This window comes from Lontra canadensis, unplaced genomic scaffold (genome assembly GCF_010015895.1).
Source record: "Lontra canadensis isolate GAN:19392208 unplaced genomic scaffold, GSC_riverotter_1.0 scaffold115, whole genome shotgun sequence".
NCBI classification, from domain to species: Eukaryota; Metazoa; Chordata; class Mammalia; order Carnivora; family Mustelidae; genus Lontra; species Lontra canadensis.
In genome coordinates this window covers 3,560,800-3,578,242 of record NW_022631109.1, presented here as the reverse complement: position 1 = coordinate 3,578,242, position 17,443 = coordinate 3,560,800, and the positions used below count along the sequence as shown (strand labels likewise).

Genomic DNA, 17,443 nt, shown 5'->3' with positions numbered 1-17,443 from the left:
AAAAAAAAAAAATCCAGACTGGCTGGATTTCAGGGCTTAAGAGCCACATGTGCCTAGTGGCTACCTTACAGGGCAGCACGGGTCTAGGCTGGAGGTCTAGATCAGGAGACCCATAGCATCGGCATCACCTGGCAGTTTATTAGAAATGCACCTTCTTGGCTCTCTTAGCCGACCCCACCAGATTCTGACTTTCGGCAAGAGTCCCAGGTGACTGGTATGTACATCAAGAACTCTTCTCTCTAGTGAACCATCATGTAGGTAGGCCAAGGGACTAGCCTGGCTTCTAGTAAGATAATGTTTTAGGTATTTCACGGCTGCCTTCTGGCTTTGTGTGTCATTTTGTGTTTAGGTTCATTATGCTTTTGGTTTTCTCTTTGGGAAGAGGAGGTTGAGAATTTTGCCTGACCGCCTTCCTACGCTGGCATATTGTCAGAAAACAAAAATAATTGCCAAGTGTTTAAACATCTCTTCCTACTCTGGGAGCAACGACCACAGCACTGGCTTTTAGTTCCTTTTGAAAGTAGCTTTTCTTAGAGGATTGAAGTAATGAACATTCATCTTGCTAAAAATGTATGACTTACCCACTTTTTTGCCTAGTACTCTGCTAGACAGCAGGTATGGAAATCTGACCACTGAGCAATGTGCAATTCAGTGGAATACTGGCAGGTTAACAATCGAAATACAGGATAATGGGGGTGTATAACGGCACATGTGTAGAAGAGAGAGAGCAACCAACCAGGTGAAAGGCTTCAAGCAAAGGTGCTGATTCAAGCAGAATAAGCAGTACATGAAAAAACATGAAAACTCTCAGGTTGTAAGGGGTTCTTGTATGTCATACGGAAAAGTTTAAACACAGACAATAGGAAGTGTTCCACAATTTTGAAATGAAAAAGTGGAAAACGAGTCTCCCTGTTCTCAGCATTTTATTTTAAGGTGTAGACATCAATCCTCTTACCGGTGTATAGAGGTTGCTAAGTAATGGCAGTCATCATCGTCTAACATTTGTTAAGTGTTTTAATACATGCTGGCACTAGTACTCACATAGTCATCTTTGTTGACTTACCGGGCATAGACTAGTTAAGTAATTTGGCCAAGATCCTATAGCTAATAAGTGGCAGACCTCATATTTGGACTCAGATCTACCTGACTCTAGAGCCTGAGCGTGGCTGAAGGGTGGTGAGGAATTTGAGAGCAGCCCCAACATCACCTATTTTGGCCATCAGCAATTTCTTTCACACTCATAAGTTAACCTATAAAAGGGCAGAATCATAGCTTCTGTAGCTTTAAGGTACCACAGGCCTCTGCTTTCTCTAGATGATAACCCACATCCTTGGAGATCCTGTATTAGTTTTCTGTTGTTGTGTAATAAATTACCATAAATTTAGCAGCTTAACACATACCTGCAATCTCACTGTTTTCACGGGTCAAGAGTCTGGCATGGCATGGCTGTGTTCTCAGTGTCTCACATGGGTGATAGAAGGCTGCTTTCTTTCTCCAGGGTTTGGGGGCCTCTTTCAAATTCTTGGCAGAATTCAGCCCTTTGCCAATGTAGTCACTTTTCTTGCTGGCTGCTGACTATGGCCATTCTCAACTCCCCCCACCATTCCCTGCTACCATGGCCTTCTCAGCATGGCAATTATTCCTTCAAGAGAAAATGGGGAAAATCTCCGCTGCCTCAGTTTCTGACTTCCTCCATTTCTGATGGCTCGACCCAGATTTAAAGGGCTCATGTGGTTAGATAAGGTCTGTCTGAATAATCTCTCTTGATTAACCCCAAATCAACTAATTTTGTTGATTTGTAATCTGTCAGTGCACATTTGGGTTGCTTCCATATCTTGGCTCCTGTAAATGATACTGCAAGAGACAGGACAGTGCAATCTATATTTTCAAATTAATGTTTTTATTTTCTTTGGGTAATTCCCCAATAGTGGAATTACTGGGTTGTATGATATTTCTATTTTTAATTTTTCGAGGAACCTCCCTGCATGGCTGCACCAGTTTACATCCCTACCAACAGTGCATAAGTGTTCCTTTTGCTCCGTATCCTTGTCAACACTTGTTACCTGTCTTTTCCATTCTAGTCTTCCAACAGGGGTAAGGTGATTCTCATCGTGGTTTGGTTTTGTTCTGTTTTAAAGATTTTATTTATTTATTTATTTGACAGAGATCACAAGTAGGCAGAGAGGCAGGCAGAGAGAGAGGAGGAAGCAGGCTACCCCTGAGCAGAGAGCCCGATGCGGGGCTCGATCCCAGGACCCTGAGACCATGACCTGAGCCAAAGGCAGAGGCTTTAACCCACTGAGCCACCCAGGCACCCCCTCATCATGGTTTTGATTTGGACTTGCCTGCTGATTAGTGATGTTGAGCATCTTTTTATGTGTCTTTTGGTCATCAACATGTCTTTTGTTGTTACTGTTGTTAGAGAGAGAGAGAGAGTGCACAAGCAGGAGGAGCAGCAGACAGAGGGAGAAGCAGGCTCCCCGCTGAGCAAGGGGACTTGATTCCAGGAGACTTGATCCCAGGACCCTGGGATCATGACCTGAGCCAAAGGTAGATACTCAACTGACTGAGCCACCCAGGCATCCTCCTCTGCCCATTTTAAAATCAGATTATTTATTGTTTACTTTTTGGTTTTAAGTTATTTATATATTTTGGGCATTAATGCATTAGCAGATTTGCATTTGCAAATATCTTTTCTCATTCAGTAGGTTGCCCTTTTGTTGATGGTTTCCTTGGCTGTGCAAAAGGTTTTTTTAATTTTTTTGGTTTTTGTTTGTTTTTTGTTTTTGTTTTGTTTTGGTATAATCCCAATACTTTATTTTTCCTTTATTGTCCTTGGTTTAGGAGACATACATATCTAGAAAAATGCTGCTAAGGCCAGTGTCCAAGATATTACTGCCTATATTTTCTTCTAGAAATTTTATAGTTTCAGGTCTCACATTTAGGCCTTTCATTCAATCTGAGTTTGTTTCTGTGTATGGTGTAAGAAAAGGGTCCTGTTTCAGTCTTTTGCCTATAGCTGTCTATTTTCCCCAGAACCAATTATTGAAGAGACTGTCTTTTCCCCATTGTATATTCTTGCTTCTCTGTTGCAGATTATTAATTGACTAGAAAAGCATGGGTTTATTTCTGGGCTCTGTATTCTGTTCTATTGGCCTATGTGTCTGTTTTTGTGCCAGTATCATACTGTTTCAATTACTACAGCTTTGTACTATACCTTTAAATTTGGGATTGTGACACCTCCAACTTTGTTCTTTTTTTTTTTTTTTTTAAGATTTTATTTATTTATTTGACAGACAGACATCACAAGTAGGCAGAGAGCCACCCAGGCGCCCCAACTTTGTTATTTCTTAAGATTGCTATGGCTTTTTGAGGTCTTTTATGGTTCTGTACAAATTTTAGTATTATTTTAGTTCTGTAAAAAAGATTGTTGGTGTTTTGATAGGGATTGCATTGACTATATAGATTACCTTGGGTAGTCCAGACATTTTAATAGTATTTGTTCTTCCTATCCATGAGCATGGAATGTCTATCTGTTTATATCACTTTAAATTTCTTTCATCAGTGTTTCATAGTTTTCAGAGTATAGGTCTTTCACTTCCTTGATTAAGTTTATTCTTAGGTATATTTTTAAAAAAGATTTACATATTTATTTGAGAGATAGAGAGAGAGAGAGAGCACTAGAGAAAGAGGAAGCACAACTGGCGGGCAGAGAGAGAAGCAGGCTCCCGCTTAGCAGGAAGCCCAACAGGACTTGATCTCAGGACCCTGGGATCATGACTTGAGCCAAAGGCAGACGCTTAACTGACTGAGCCACCCAGGTGCCCTTATTGTTAGGTATTTTATTCTTTTTTGGAGTAATTATCAATGGAATTGTTTTCTAAATTTCTCTTTCTGCTACTTCATCATTAGCATATAGAAACATGATTTCTATGTATCCTGCAACTTCACTGAATTAATTTCGTACTTATAATAGTTTTTTTTGTGGAGTCTTCAGGGTTTTCTATGCATAGCATCATGTCATCTGCAAATAGGGGACAATTTAACTTGTTCCTTTTTTTTTTTAAAGATTTTATTTATTTATTTAACAGAGATCACAAGTAGGCAGAGAAGCAGGCAGAGAGAGAGGAGGAAACAGGCTCCCTGATCATGACCTAAGCCGAAAGCAGAGGCTTTAACCCACTGAGCCACCCAGGTGCCCTAACTTGTTCCTTTCTGATTTGGATGCCATTTCTTTTTCTTGTCTGATTGCTGTGACTAGGACTTCCAGTACTATGTTGAATAAAAGTGTTAAGAGTGGATATTCTTGTTTCTGATCTAAAGAGGAAACAATTTTTTTTAAGGGCAGAGAATTTTTTTTTTTTTTTAAGATTTTATTTATTTATTTGACACACAGAGATCACAAGCAGACAGAGAGGCAGGCAGAGAGAGAGGAAGGGAAGCAGGGTCCCTGCCGAGCAGAGATCCTGATGCAGGGCTCCATCCCAGGACTCCAGGATCATGACCTGAGCTGAAGGCAAAGGCTTTAACCCATTGAGCCACCCAGGCACCCCTAGAGGAAACACTTGATTTTTCATCATTGAGTATGCTATTAACTGTGGGTTTTTCATAATATGGCCTTTATTATGTTGAGGTATATTTCACCTCTAAACCAACTTTGGTGATTGTGAGAGTTTTTATCATGAACAGATATCAAATTTTGTCAAATTTTTCTGTTTTTATTGAGATGATCATATGATTTTTATCCTTTGTTCTGTCAGTGTGGAGTATCACATTGATTGGTTTGCAAATATTGAACCATCCTTGCTTCCCTGGAATAAATCCCATTTGATTGTGGTGAATGATCCTTTTAATATATTTTTGAATGCAGCTTGCTAATGTTTTGTTGAGGATTTTTTTCTTCTTTGTTCATCAGAGATATTGGCCTGTATTTTGGTAGTTAGTTCTGGTAGTAACTTATGTTATTGAGTAATTCTTTTTTTCTTTTCTTTTTTTTTTTTTTTAAGATTTTATTTATTTATTTGACAGAGATCACAAGAAGGCAGAGAGGCAGGCAGAGAGAGAGGAAGAAGCAGGCTCCCTGCTGAGTGGAGAGCCCATTGCGGGACTCGATTCCAGGACCCTGAGATTATGACTTGAGCTGAAGGCAGAGCCTTAACCCACTGAGCTACCCAGGTGCCCGAGTAATTCTTTTTTTCAATTAGTTATACATTGTTAGCATCTGATGGCAGGAAGCATTTCCTATACAAATATACTTTTATCTTCCAGAAAGCTTGGTTAATTTGACTTTTACTTACTATCTCTATAAAGTATAGAATTTTTGAAGCTAAGAATTGGACAATGATAAAATGGACTTTCTGGATTGTTTCCTCCTTTGAGCCATTTTATCTGAAAGTTGCAGAGAATCTCCATACTGTTTATTCCTTAGAGAAAATATAAGATATAAACGTATCTGAGAGTTAACATTCTGTTTTAAATTCTATTAGTTATCTTTTGCTTCATGGTAAACCAACTTAAATTTAGTGGCTTAAATGTTTAATTTTAAAACATAATTTATTATATTTCATAGTTTATTGGCTGGACTCAGCTGGGTGGTTCTCCTGCTGTTGGCTTGGGTCACTCATAGGGCTGGGACCTCAGCTGGGGCCAGAATGTCATGAAATGTCTCCACACACATCTAGTACATTTGCTGGAGTGGCTGAAATGATCCAGGGGTAGCTGTGCTGTCTCTCGGGGCAGTTATAGAGGCTTCTTACATGGTAGAAGCTGCCAGGCTTCTTGAGGGCCCGCCCCAGAACTGGCAGTGTCACTTCTGCATTCTGCTGGTCAAAGAAGGGAATAAGGATAGCTCAGATTCAAAGGGCAAAGGAAATAGATTCATCATCATAAGTGAAGCAGCCATGTTTAAACGGAAATGGAGGAAATAACTGGCAGTCTACTCTGCATATAGTTCATTCCTTTAGAGGGATTTTGAATTGATAGATGTTGATAAGGTGGTTAAGAAAGGAGGCTAGTTATGGCTGGAAGGGTTGCAGAGGTATATCTCCCCAACAGCTATATGCAGAGTGGGTAGGATTTTCAAAGAGGAGACAGAGGATACCTAAATATAGTGATTTTATTTAGAAATAATTTGCCAAATAAATCAAGCAGTTTGAGGCATGAGGACTACTACGGGTGAGACCAAATGTCCAGTCAGCCCAAGATTCCAGTTCACAGTGATACTAGGGCTGCTCTGAGGATAGCATGATGGTCAGCCTCAAAAAAGAATTTTCCTGATACAGACTTACCAGACATTAATTTATTGAAAGTCTTGCAGGTGTTACTGTATTTGGGGAGGACAGTTTTATTTGGGGAGTAATTTTATTGTGACTATTGATTCTGTAAGAAGCTAATGGTCATACCTGCTCCCATCCCCAGCTTTTACTCCCACATACACTCAGGTATCAGGATCCTCATTTTATGATGAATCCAATTCATTCTATTCAAATCTTTTTAGTTTGTGCTTTTTTACCTCATCACCTTATAGCAAGCTAAATTTTAGTTTTTCCTCATAGGAATACCATTTCCTTTTTTTTTTCTCTCTCTCTTTGGTCCTTTTCTATTTAAGTATTTCTTGAGAAATACCAACTGGAGCTGTATGTGGTATTTCATCTATCTAAGGCCTTGTCTCAGATCTTGTTTATAATATCAACTCTTTATGACCAGAATTTATTTATGATTGCATTAGTTTTAGGGAGTAAATGTACAACTTCTAGGAATGAATTTACGATTTCTTAGGTTTTTGACAAATTAGGTTTCATTAGTCTAAATTTTAGTTTCCATCACACTTGTTAGACTTGAATCTCATTTGCTGTTTTCTACCGGCCCAGAACTGCTTTGAGTTTTCTTTCTATGGTTTCTAACATGGGAAAATGATCATGTGCTAAGAGAGCACACAAGTGGTTGGTTCTATACCCAACTTGGGAGGAAAGGCTTCCCAGGGAGAGTGAAATCTAGTGTGACCTGAAGGATGAATCCCAAGTTAGCTGGATGATTGTGGGTGGAGAATAGGGGGTAATGATTTTCTGGGCAGAGGAAACATGCCTCAATGTCAGAGAGTGCAGTGCCCTCTGAGTTATTGAAAGTGGTTCCTTATCATAGATGAGGAATTCAGGAGCGCAGGGGTTGAAACTAGGAATCTACAAGTTTTGGGATAGCGTCCCCCCGCCCCCCACCGTTTTTGTTTTGTTTTAGCGCAGACTGGTGCTCTTAAAGCCAAGTGTTAGGGGCACCTGGGTGGCTCAGTGGGTTAAACCTCTGCCTTTGGTTCAGGTCATGGTCTCAGGGTCCTGGGATCGAGCCCCACATTGGGCGAGATCTCTGCTCAGCAGGGAGCCTGCTTCCCCCTCTCTCTCTGGTGCTCTGCCTCTTGTGATTTCTCTCTGGCAAATAAATAAAATCTTAAAAAAAAAAAAAAAAAGTCAAGTGTTACGCAGGTTTTGTTGCCTCCATCTCAAATGCTTTTCCCTGACATCTTCACTAGGCTGGCTCCAAATCATCATCCTCCTTTCTTAACCAATCAAATTAATTGATTTTTCCTAACTGTTCTTTCTCTGTCACATCAGAATGCATGTGTTTTAAAACTAATCTCTGAAATCAGCTTATGAGGCCTGTGTAATAGAACGTGAGCTCCCAAGAGTTTGCCTCTGTTGCTCACCACTATATTCCCAGAGCCTGAAACACTGCCTTTTTTTAATTGAAAACTTAATATGTACCAAGCACTGTTTTAGTTGCAATTATCAGGGAGCAAAATACAAAAATCCTTACCTTTGTGGCATTTTAGCCAGATTACATTCTATCAGGGAGAAGCAGACAAAACAATGTACAAGTAGAGTATACAGTATGTTAAAAGTCGGCAAACGCTCTAGGGAGCATGTGGTAGGGTAAGTGGGATTGGGCATCTTGTGGTATTTAATTTTCCTTGAGAAGGTAATCTTAGAAGATTTGAAGGACATGGAGATGGAGTTAGACAAGAGATATAAGAGAAAGAGTGCCTGGAGGGAACAGCCAGTGCCAAATCCCTACGGCAGGAGTGTCTTTGCCTAGGCCGCATGAAGCTAGCTGACTGGGGCAGAGTGATGGAGAGGAAGGATAGCAGCTGAGGTCAGGGATGGAAAGCCATGGCAATGTTTCTGATTTATACTCTGAAATGAGCCACTGAATAGCTTTAAGTAGGAGTGGATCTCTGCTGTCCTGTTTAGAACAGGCTATAAATGAGTCAAGCGTAACAGCAGGGAGATCCATTAGAAGGCTGAAATGATGGACTCCAGGCAAGAAATGATGGACATAGAAATTTGACAGTCCTCAGCATATAGGTGGCATTAAAGCTGTAGGCCTGGATGTGATCACCAGGGAAATGCAGTTATCTCGTTCCATTCCATTTAAATTTGGCTTTAGAACACTCCTAACCATTCTAGGTGCTACTTCAGGAAGACTTTTAATAAAGGCTGGTAGCCAAATTAAGAAGTTCCAACTTCCTTTACATATTAACCTGAAGATGGAAATTATTTCATAACAATTTGGCAAGTATGTATCTGATATTTTGTTTCAATAAAAATAACCAAATCATTTTTTTCAGAAGTGTATTAACTTAAAAAAAAAAAAATCTCCAAAAATGAAAATTAAAGATAACTTGCCTATCTTTATATTTTCATGTTTGGCACAACAGAAACAACCAATATTGTTTAATGGATATCCAGGAATCTTAAGTTATCATAATCATAACACATCAAGACACAAAACAAAATTACAAAAGGAAATTTATTTCAAAAGCATAAGGGAACATTTACATTTGAACAAGGTGATAACAGGTGTCTTGCAAAAGGAAAAAAAAATCATGGCATGAAGTTTTTCTTTCAAATTTTTGAAGCAAAAATAACCTAAGATGTGCACTGTTGCCTTTGGAAAGGTAAGGGGAATGATGAGGTGGTAAAGGAAGGAACACAGTCAACTCAGTATCAAACTTGAGAAAGTTAAGTCACTTCTGCTCAGCATTTTTTTTTTTTTTTTTTTACAAATATGCTTTAAAAAAGAAAAAGAGGAAAAGTTACATTTATGTTCAAATTTATATAACTGTAGTTCCAATACAGTTGCTGTACTTGAAATGGCTTTAGGCCACCAGCTGATGCCTCTGAGGTCCAGACTATCTGGTCACAGTTTTCAAATGGCAATTCCATGTTCCTATGTCTTTTCGGATTCCAAGGGAGCTTAGGTTCAGCTCATACTCTTTTGGAATGTTTTAGAGATTATTGCCACCACTCCATAGTCAAGCTGACCAATTTCTTTTGCTCACTTGTATCATTCTGGTCTTTAAAAAATATTTTTCCCATAAACATGTGCAGTAATTCTAACAAAGGGGTTTCGCTTTTTCCCCAATGTAGAGGTAACAGTAATGTAGACACCTGCATTAGAATCACAAACTATTCCTCGAAAAATATGTCAAACTACTAGAAAATGTCATTCAGGCATTGAATTTGAATAGCAAACTTGGGGAGGGAAGATTAACTGTGGAACAAAAACATATGAAACATTCAAAAGGCAGAGCAAAAGGGCCTATGCTACTAAAAATGCCCATGACATTAAACACTCCACAAACCCCCCATCTGTTGTTTTAACCTAAAGATTCTATCAGCTAACTTATACAATAATTTTGATTAATAACCTGAGAAGTTAAAATCTTGAAAGTGGCAAAAGCAAACCAAGAGAGCATCCCTTGCTTATTGGTACACAATGTTTTCAAGTCACTTTTCCTGGGTTGCCCTGGTTATTAAATCCCCAAATTCTAAATTAATCTAGCGCATCCTGTAGAAACCTATATGTACATCAGATTCAATATTTTGGCTGTATTTCTCCAGCAGGGATCTCCAAATTTATCTTTGAAAATGCAGCCTTGGTTTATTTTTAGTTTTAAATAACAATAATCATGTAAGTGCAACCGACTCAAAATCCCTCACTACTGGGAGGAAAACCTAGGTAACAAGTTAATGGATTCAGCCTCAAAAAGGATCATCACCGTGTCAAAGACTACCCGTTCCAGGAATTTAAAAAAAAATGATTTATGTTGTGTAGTCAAGTTTCACAGCACGCATGTATACACACACACACACATATATGCTTATGTATGCATGTATATTATACATACACATTTCTATTCAAATAGTAAGATCCCATAGTCAAAAGTTTATATCACAACATATGGAGAAGAGTTAAGTAAAGGGTGCAAAGCAACTTACTTCCTCCTAAAAATGTAATGTAATTTCTACATTTTAAGAAAGCTGGTATTTTGCTTTTACAACACTAGGTAGGAAATGCCTAGCAGCTTTATTAAAAATAATGAAAATAAAATGTTAAGATCGACAATTACTCTTCTCCATATATTGGGGGGAAAAAGAGAGGGTAGAGGAAATCAATAACCTTTCAACTTTCATCTTTACCAGTTATCAGAAATAGACTGAATTCATTACATTTTAGACTCGAATAGCTTTCAATAACAAATTACCAAGATGTTTAAAAGTAAAAGATTCACAATATGAAGTCTGAATAATGATGATATTGCAAAAACAAGTCAAGATTGTGGACAAAGCATCCAAAAATATCACTGTGGTTTTTACCTTGGACACAACCATGGTCTGTTACAAAAGTAGATCATACATACAAAGGTATAAAGAACATTAAGTTTTTAGCTGAAGGCAGCAGTCCTTTTAAAGGGACATCCCCGGCAATCCAATGAGTAGTAGAATTTAAGTATTATTAAGCTCATGACAATGCTGAAGAATGTGATGTCTTGCTCAGTAGAGTCTTCCCCGACTACGATTTCCTCGTGCTCCCCAACCTCGGCCACCTCTACTTCCCCTGAAGGCTCCTCTCTGCTCTACGAAAAAGCGAACAAGGGTTTAGGTCTTGCTCAGGACTTCACGGTACAGCAAACACAGAAGCGTAACTTGTAGCTTTGAGTGTGTAGCAGCAGGCTCTATGAAAGCAGCGCTAGCATTCTGTTAGTCTGTAAACTCAATCTGTACATAAAACCAGGGCAACACATACACTAAAGCACATATGGCAAGATGTCAAATATATTCAGAGTAGGTACTCAATTAAAACACACAAGATATTTAAAGGTGACAATGTTATAAGTACAATTCTTCGTTATTTATTTTGATGGCTATCACTACTGAAGATAATTACACTATAAAAATTTCTATACTTGATATGGAATTAACAAAAAGCCACTGGCCTTCAAAAGCTAGTGCCATGAATGCAAAATACCTTGAATTATCACTGATCAATTTTGAAAAATTATGCTAGACTGAAAAGCATACCTTTCAAATACAGTGAATAGGCAATCCGTTTTGGTCATAATATTTCAAGCACCTGGACTCACAAAAATGTGGGTATAAATGCCAACAGCTTTTCGCGCTGCTTTATCAGCTACATGAGCTGCTCAGAGTACTGCCAAAAAGGTGATTATGTACACAGTGCTTAGATTACTGATGTACACTAAGTATATCTTTTGCTGAAAAATCGAGTCACTTGTGTCATACAGTAGAATGAGTCTTTGATTCATTCACTGGTTACTCTCTTTTATCGCTCCAGAGAAATATTCCTTTAAGGAGTCTTTCCAGTGAAGAAAACTGATTGACGTTATCAGACAGATTGGACTTTTCATCATACATAAATAAGTTAAGAGCCTCAAACTTCTAATTCCAGAGGTCAAATCTCTTCATTGAACTTTTAAACTTCCTCACTGCAACAATCCTGTTAGGAGCAATAAAAACCACCTGGCGTTGCTGTTTTGGATCTGTAATGTTGAATGGTTGAAAAATTCCTATTAAGTCCATATTGCAACCCTTTTTTTGCCATTATGACTAGAAATATAATTACTTTATTTGGGTAATTTTTTACCACCTCCCCCCCCCCCCCACCCAGCAACCATGAGTTAGAAAACTAACTCGACCTTTCCCCAACTTAGCCAATATTTATGTTTAATAGAATGGGATCTGATTCAAAGTCATCGTTCACGTCAGGGCGCATTTTTCTAAGTTGATCCGTTTGAAAGCCTTTTAAATGACACCACCATGTTTATTACCCCTTGAACATACTCAGAAAATCAGAGGTGGTCTAAGGGTAAGATGCTCCCCGTAATTTTGCAGTGACTGTAACAGGGAGAATAGCAACCCTTATGTCGGCTGTAACTCTTGCATTTTTGACTGTTTAAGACTTGGCCTTATCTATGCAGATGTCAGCACATTTCCCCCCTACTGTACTCATTATAAAACCTTCCATTTTTCAGTTAACACACTTAACAAATTAACATCTTTTTTTAAAACAAATTAACATCTTCATAGGAATCATTATTACCTATTAGCTAAGTGACTACTAAAATACACCCTTTCAATTGTTTTTAAGATTTTATTTACTCATGAGAGAGTGAGAGCGTGTGTACATACACACACGTACATGTACACACACACACACACACACACACACAAGCTGGAGGGGAGGGTAGAGGCAGAGGGAGAAGCAGGCTCCCTGCTGAGCAGGGAGTCCAATTTGAGGCTCCATCCCAGGACTCTGGGATCATGACCTGAGCTGCAGGCAGCCGCTTAACTGACTCAGCCACCCAGGCGCCCCTCAACTGTTCAACTACATCAATGAGTATATTACATACACTGTATGAAGATATTGTTCGATATGGTTATCTTTTCTATACTGGCTATTTCTTTTCGCTCTGCAATGGATGTAGCCATTTCTACGGTTCAGGAAGTCTCCAAATTTTCTTTCTTTGAAGGGCTCCATCCTGAGGGACCAGTCTGCACTTTCGGATCTTTTCAGTGGTTTCAAGCTTACATTACTAACTTGAAAAGCCACTGCTCCCAGTTAAAATTATACTTTATTTTTACAGTCTAAAAAGGTAAAAGATGGAAGGATACAAGTCACAACATATAGCATGTTCAGTATTTCTGGATTACTGGGCAATTCTGTATGCAGGAAGGAAAACCAAACATGAGCAGGTGTTTGTAAATACTTCAACTGAAAATGCACCAGGAAGCTGAACTGACTACATATATATAAAGCAAATAAAAGACCTTGGTTGGTAAAGTGATAAACTTGGAAAAGGGAAAAAAAAAAGTCTACATAAGCCTGCCTGGATTCAAAAAACAATCACAAATCTGGCTCTTCTTCTATGATGAATAAGTTCCAGCCTATGAAACTGGAACAGTCTATTTATTTCACTGTAATAAGACTGTACATTAATACTACCTGATTCTCTAGTAACCAAAAAGAGTCAATTTCCTAACCCCTCAGCATACATGATCTTTAAAGAAAAAATCCAACCAGTTTTTGGAAAGATAAAATAAAATGTGAGCTTGACTGACAAAGAAAAGTGGAATTACAACGATTTTGCCAAATGTGGTTAAGAAAATCTATCTACTAAGTGACGTTAAAACATGTTCTCCTCTCCAATTTTGAGGCAACACTGATATCCCAGGGGAAAAAAAAAAAAAGCAATGTGCTTCTTTCTTCTGGACACACTGTCAGTTCCCTAAGGAAAGGACACAAAAAAGGTGGAAAAAAACTTGATGTAGATAGGTCTTCCAAATCCCATCTGTAGTATCAAGAACTATTTTCAACTGAATGTGTGAAAGAAAGCCAAGAACTCTTAAAATTGCTACTGTGAAAATACCTATGACCTGTTAACATTCAACTCCAAAATGTAAAATGCTAGCAGAAATTTTGCTGCCACTTTCCAATAAAAAGAGTCAGAGTTTAGTTTGCTTTGTAATTCTGTTTATGACTAGCACCCCAAGAACAAGGTTGACCCCTTTAGGAATATTAAAGTATGGTAATATCAGACACAAAAAGAACAATTAACAGGCAAGCTTGTTCTGCCTTTGTTACTTTGAGGACTATAAACAACTGTAGTTATAAGGGACTCAGATTTTCTACCGACAGTGAAAAATAATCACCACTAAGGCTTTGTATTTTTCACATCTCTTTTCCACATGCATTGTATCATCTGATTCTCACCATCAGGCAGCCAGTGAGTTCACACAGCAGAATCCTCCTGGAAACTCAGGAGTAACTCACTTGCCCAAGTGACAAGGAATACAATTCTCTATGCATTGTCATTGCTTTCAATTACTTTTCATTTAAGCAAAATGAAGATGGTATTTGAGATAATAATTGGATTTTAAAAATAATTCTCATAGACACATTACATGATACAAGTGACAGAAGACTATCGTTGTTGTAATGAGGTAGCAGAAGCCTTTCAATTTATAAAATGTTTTCACAAATACTGTTTTTTTCCCCTTATTTGAAATTTTTAAGAGTGTTGTCCCTATTTTTCAAGTTAAGAAAAGAGGCTAAGAAATGTATATTTACATATTAAGGAAAAGATTCCAGTGATCTTTCCTACACTAATTTGCTTCCAAACCTGACTGGAGTAGAGGGGTCATTTCACAATCTAAAAACTGCTTTTCTACAATGTTTGCTCAGATATTAAAGGAATCTAGCTATTGTAGGATGACTTTAATGTCACGATTACCTCACCCTGGAAATGATTATAGACAGTCTATGTTTCAGAATGTGTTTTAAGAATAATTACTGAAGAATTAGTTCAGACCAGTAAATAAGACCAGTCATAATAAGTATTTTCAGTTGCAAATATTACTAAATTTATCTTTTTCTTCTTTTTAAAGATCTTATTTATTTGACAGAGAAAGACAGAGCAAGAGAGGGAACACAAGCAGGGGTAGTGGGAGAGGGAGAAGCAGGCTTCCCGCTGGGCAGGGAGCCTGACTCGGGGCTCGATCCCAGCACCCTGGGATCATGACCTGAGCCAAACGCAGCCGCCTAACAACTGAGCCACCCAGACTCCCCTAAGCTTTGTCTTCTTAAGCAAGATTAAGGAGCTGATTCAGTGATATTTCATCCTTTCTTCTTTGAAAGAATCCATCAGGCTCTAAGTCAAATGAAATAAACTTCACTTCTTCACAGCACTGGGAGACAATGGACTAGTGGGAAGCTCTCCTGGCACCAATGGCTAACGCTGACAGGGAGACTGCACTCTGGGCAGTGGAGACAGACTGCAATGGGACACCCCTTCCTTGCCAGATGATACTTTAAACATCTGACTCCACTTCTAGGACGTTTCCTTTTCAAATAGTTCAGAAGATGGAAGACAAGCAGGAGGCAGAAAAGGTCCAAGATTACTGATTTCCTCACATCTGCCAGAAGCTGTAACTACTCCTGAGGGAGAATGCACAGAATGTCTTGCCTTGAAGTTACAACAGGGAAAACCAGGAATGGATGGTTCATGCCAACTTCCTTCCTTTTGTTCCTTCCTCTGAATACAAGAGGCAGATTATCTTTTCTAAGTTCTTTTCTAAGTACTGCATGCTCTATTTAGTGAGCCCATAAGGAAGGGTTAGAAAGAAATGGGGTAACTTGTTTTCCCCAATAGCTCTCATTTCCCAAGCCACCTCAGAAGTCAGTGGAATAAGGTATTATATATGTGACTATATATAATTAATAACTAAAATCAACTGTTACACAATTTCTGCCTAATTTCTCATATTGCTTGTACCCAAACAGAAACGCTCACCATAATTAAAGTTGCTCAAATTGCTGCTATATTTCCCACTAGGAGGATTATATATCTGCCTGGCATCCCTTTTTGGTCCAGCTGAAGATTTCTTGGGTGGTGAACCAGAAGTTGTATCTTCATTGGCTCTCTTCTGCCTATAATGGTAAGAAGAATGGCAATAAAAAAATTCTATTACCAGAGGCCATTAAAACCCTTGTAATTTAGCGTATCAGTTACTAAAGACATCCCAAAGATAATAGTTACATCAGAAAAAAAAGGAAATAACATTCTGAGGTCATCAAATTAACTGTGCCTTAGTAATCCACACAATGCCAGAGGGGATTTACAAGGCTTGAAAATAATCTGGAACATGTGACTACAAAATTTTAAGGGCAAATGACTTAGTTTGTAAAATTTGTCAAAAGTCTATGCCACAGAAGTACAGACAACCCTGAAAATTCCACGGTTATTCTGTACCTATTTATTTGATATACACTGCAATTAGACTTTATATTTTAAGTCATGCTTCTAATACTCATATTTTAACATCTTATTAAGACTATTTAACTGGTAAGATACCCTTCTGTATCTATACCCTTCTGTATAGTAAATATAACATCTAAATTCAGATTTTCATATTTATAAATCATAACTATTAGAACACTTACAATTCTTTTAAATGTATCTTACCCAATTTCAACCTTCTGTACAGGTTTCCAGGATAATGTTACTGTGCTTTTATAAGAAGGAGGAATGTGGAAGAGATCCTAAAAAGACAAAATGAAGACAAGATTTCTAATATATCTGGTGGTATGGAGAATGGTGGTGAGGGTAAGAAACATGGAGACATCTTAAAGTTTAGGAGAGAATAAGTTCTTATCTATCCTTGTTCACCTAAAAAAAAGTTGCAAGAGAAAAAATAAACAGATGATTTTGTTTACAAATTATATCTAATACACCTCATTAATGTCATTTTGTATCACTTCAGAAACTGTAGCTAAGTTTTTTTTTTTTTTTAATTCATTTATTTGAGAGAGAGAGAAAGAAAGAGAGCACATGAGCTCCAGCACGAGGTGGGGGGCAAAGGGAGAGGGAGAAGCAGACCCCCACTCGCTGAGGAAGAAGCCTGACACGGGGCTTGACCCCAGGACCCTGGGATCATGACCTAAGCCAAAGGCAGATGCTTAACCAAATGAGCCACCCAGGCATCCCTAGCTAACTTTTTTCTAAATGATGATCATTTAGAATTCCAGGATAAAATATATCAACTGTAATAAAACGAAGTCTTAAATATTTCTTTTGCACAGATGCAGTCACTGAGGTGCCTTAAGGGAAAAAGAATGGTGCAAACTATATTTGCTTTTGCAGATTTTTAAGTGTTTCAAAGTTAGAACAAAACTAGAAAACTAAAGGCCTGGTTAATATTTTTCTTCTTCTCAAATATCTATAAGTTACCAATAAAGGAAAAACCCACAAGACTTAAATACCAAGTTATTAGTATATGGTAATGCAAATGTTTGCTGAATTTAAATGTTAAAGTAACTAAAATAATCTAACCTCATGATATCCTCAAAATTTAGATGGATTTCTAAACATATTTATTATTAGTTTTTTACCTAACATTTCTTATCAGCTTTAACTTTGATTTTTAAAAAAGATTTCATGTATCTATTAGAGAAAGAGTGAGTGGGACGGATGGGGGAAAAGAATCTGAAGCAGACTCTATATTGGTGCAGAGCCGAAAACGGGGCTCAATCCCAGGACTGTGAGATTATGACCTGAGCTAAAACCAAGAGTCAGACACCCAACCGACTAAGA

General features: G+C 38.1%; 1 protein-coding gene and 1 long non-coding RNA gene across 3 annotated transcripts in view; one reads left to right on the top strand and one right to left on the bottom strand.

The window, feature by feature from the left end:
• Positions 1-8,780: 8,780 nt before the first annotated feature.
• Positions 8,781-17,443, bottom strand: part of API5 (apoptosis inhibitor 5) — a 28,176-nt gene continuing 19,513 nt past the window's right edge. The window contains exons 12-14 of one of the 2 annotated variants that reach the window (XM_032840655.1): positions 16,316-16,392; positions 15,644-15,780; positions 8,781-10,909 (exon numbers count right to left, since the gene is read on the bottom strand). In XM_032840655.1, the coding sequence (XP_032696546.1) occupies positions 10,827-10,909; positions 15,644-15,780; positions 16,316-16,392 (297 nt within the window). In that variant the 3' untranslated portion in view covers positions 8,781-10,826. The remainder of the gene's footprint in view (positions 10,910-15,643; positions 15,781-16,315; positions 16,393-17,443) is intronic. The other variant, XM_032840656.1, reaches the window with a different exon arrangement.
• On the top strand, positions 15,684-16,572 carry LOC116856945. Its single transcript, XR_004380656.1, has 2 exons — positions 15,684-15,788; positions 16,338-16,572. It is a non-coding gene; the product is annotated as an uncharacterized LOC116856945 (long non-coding RNA).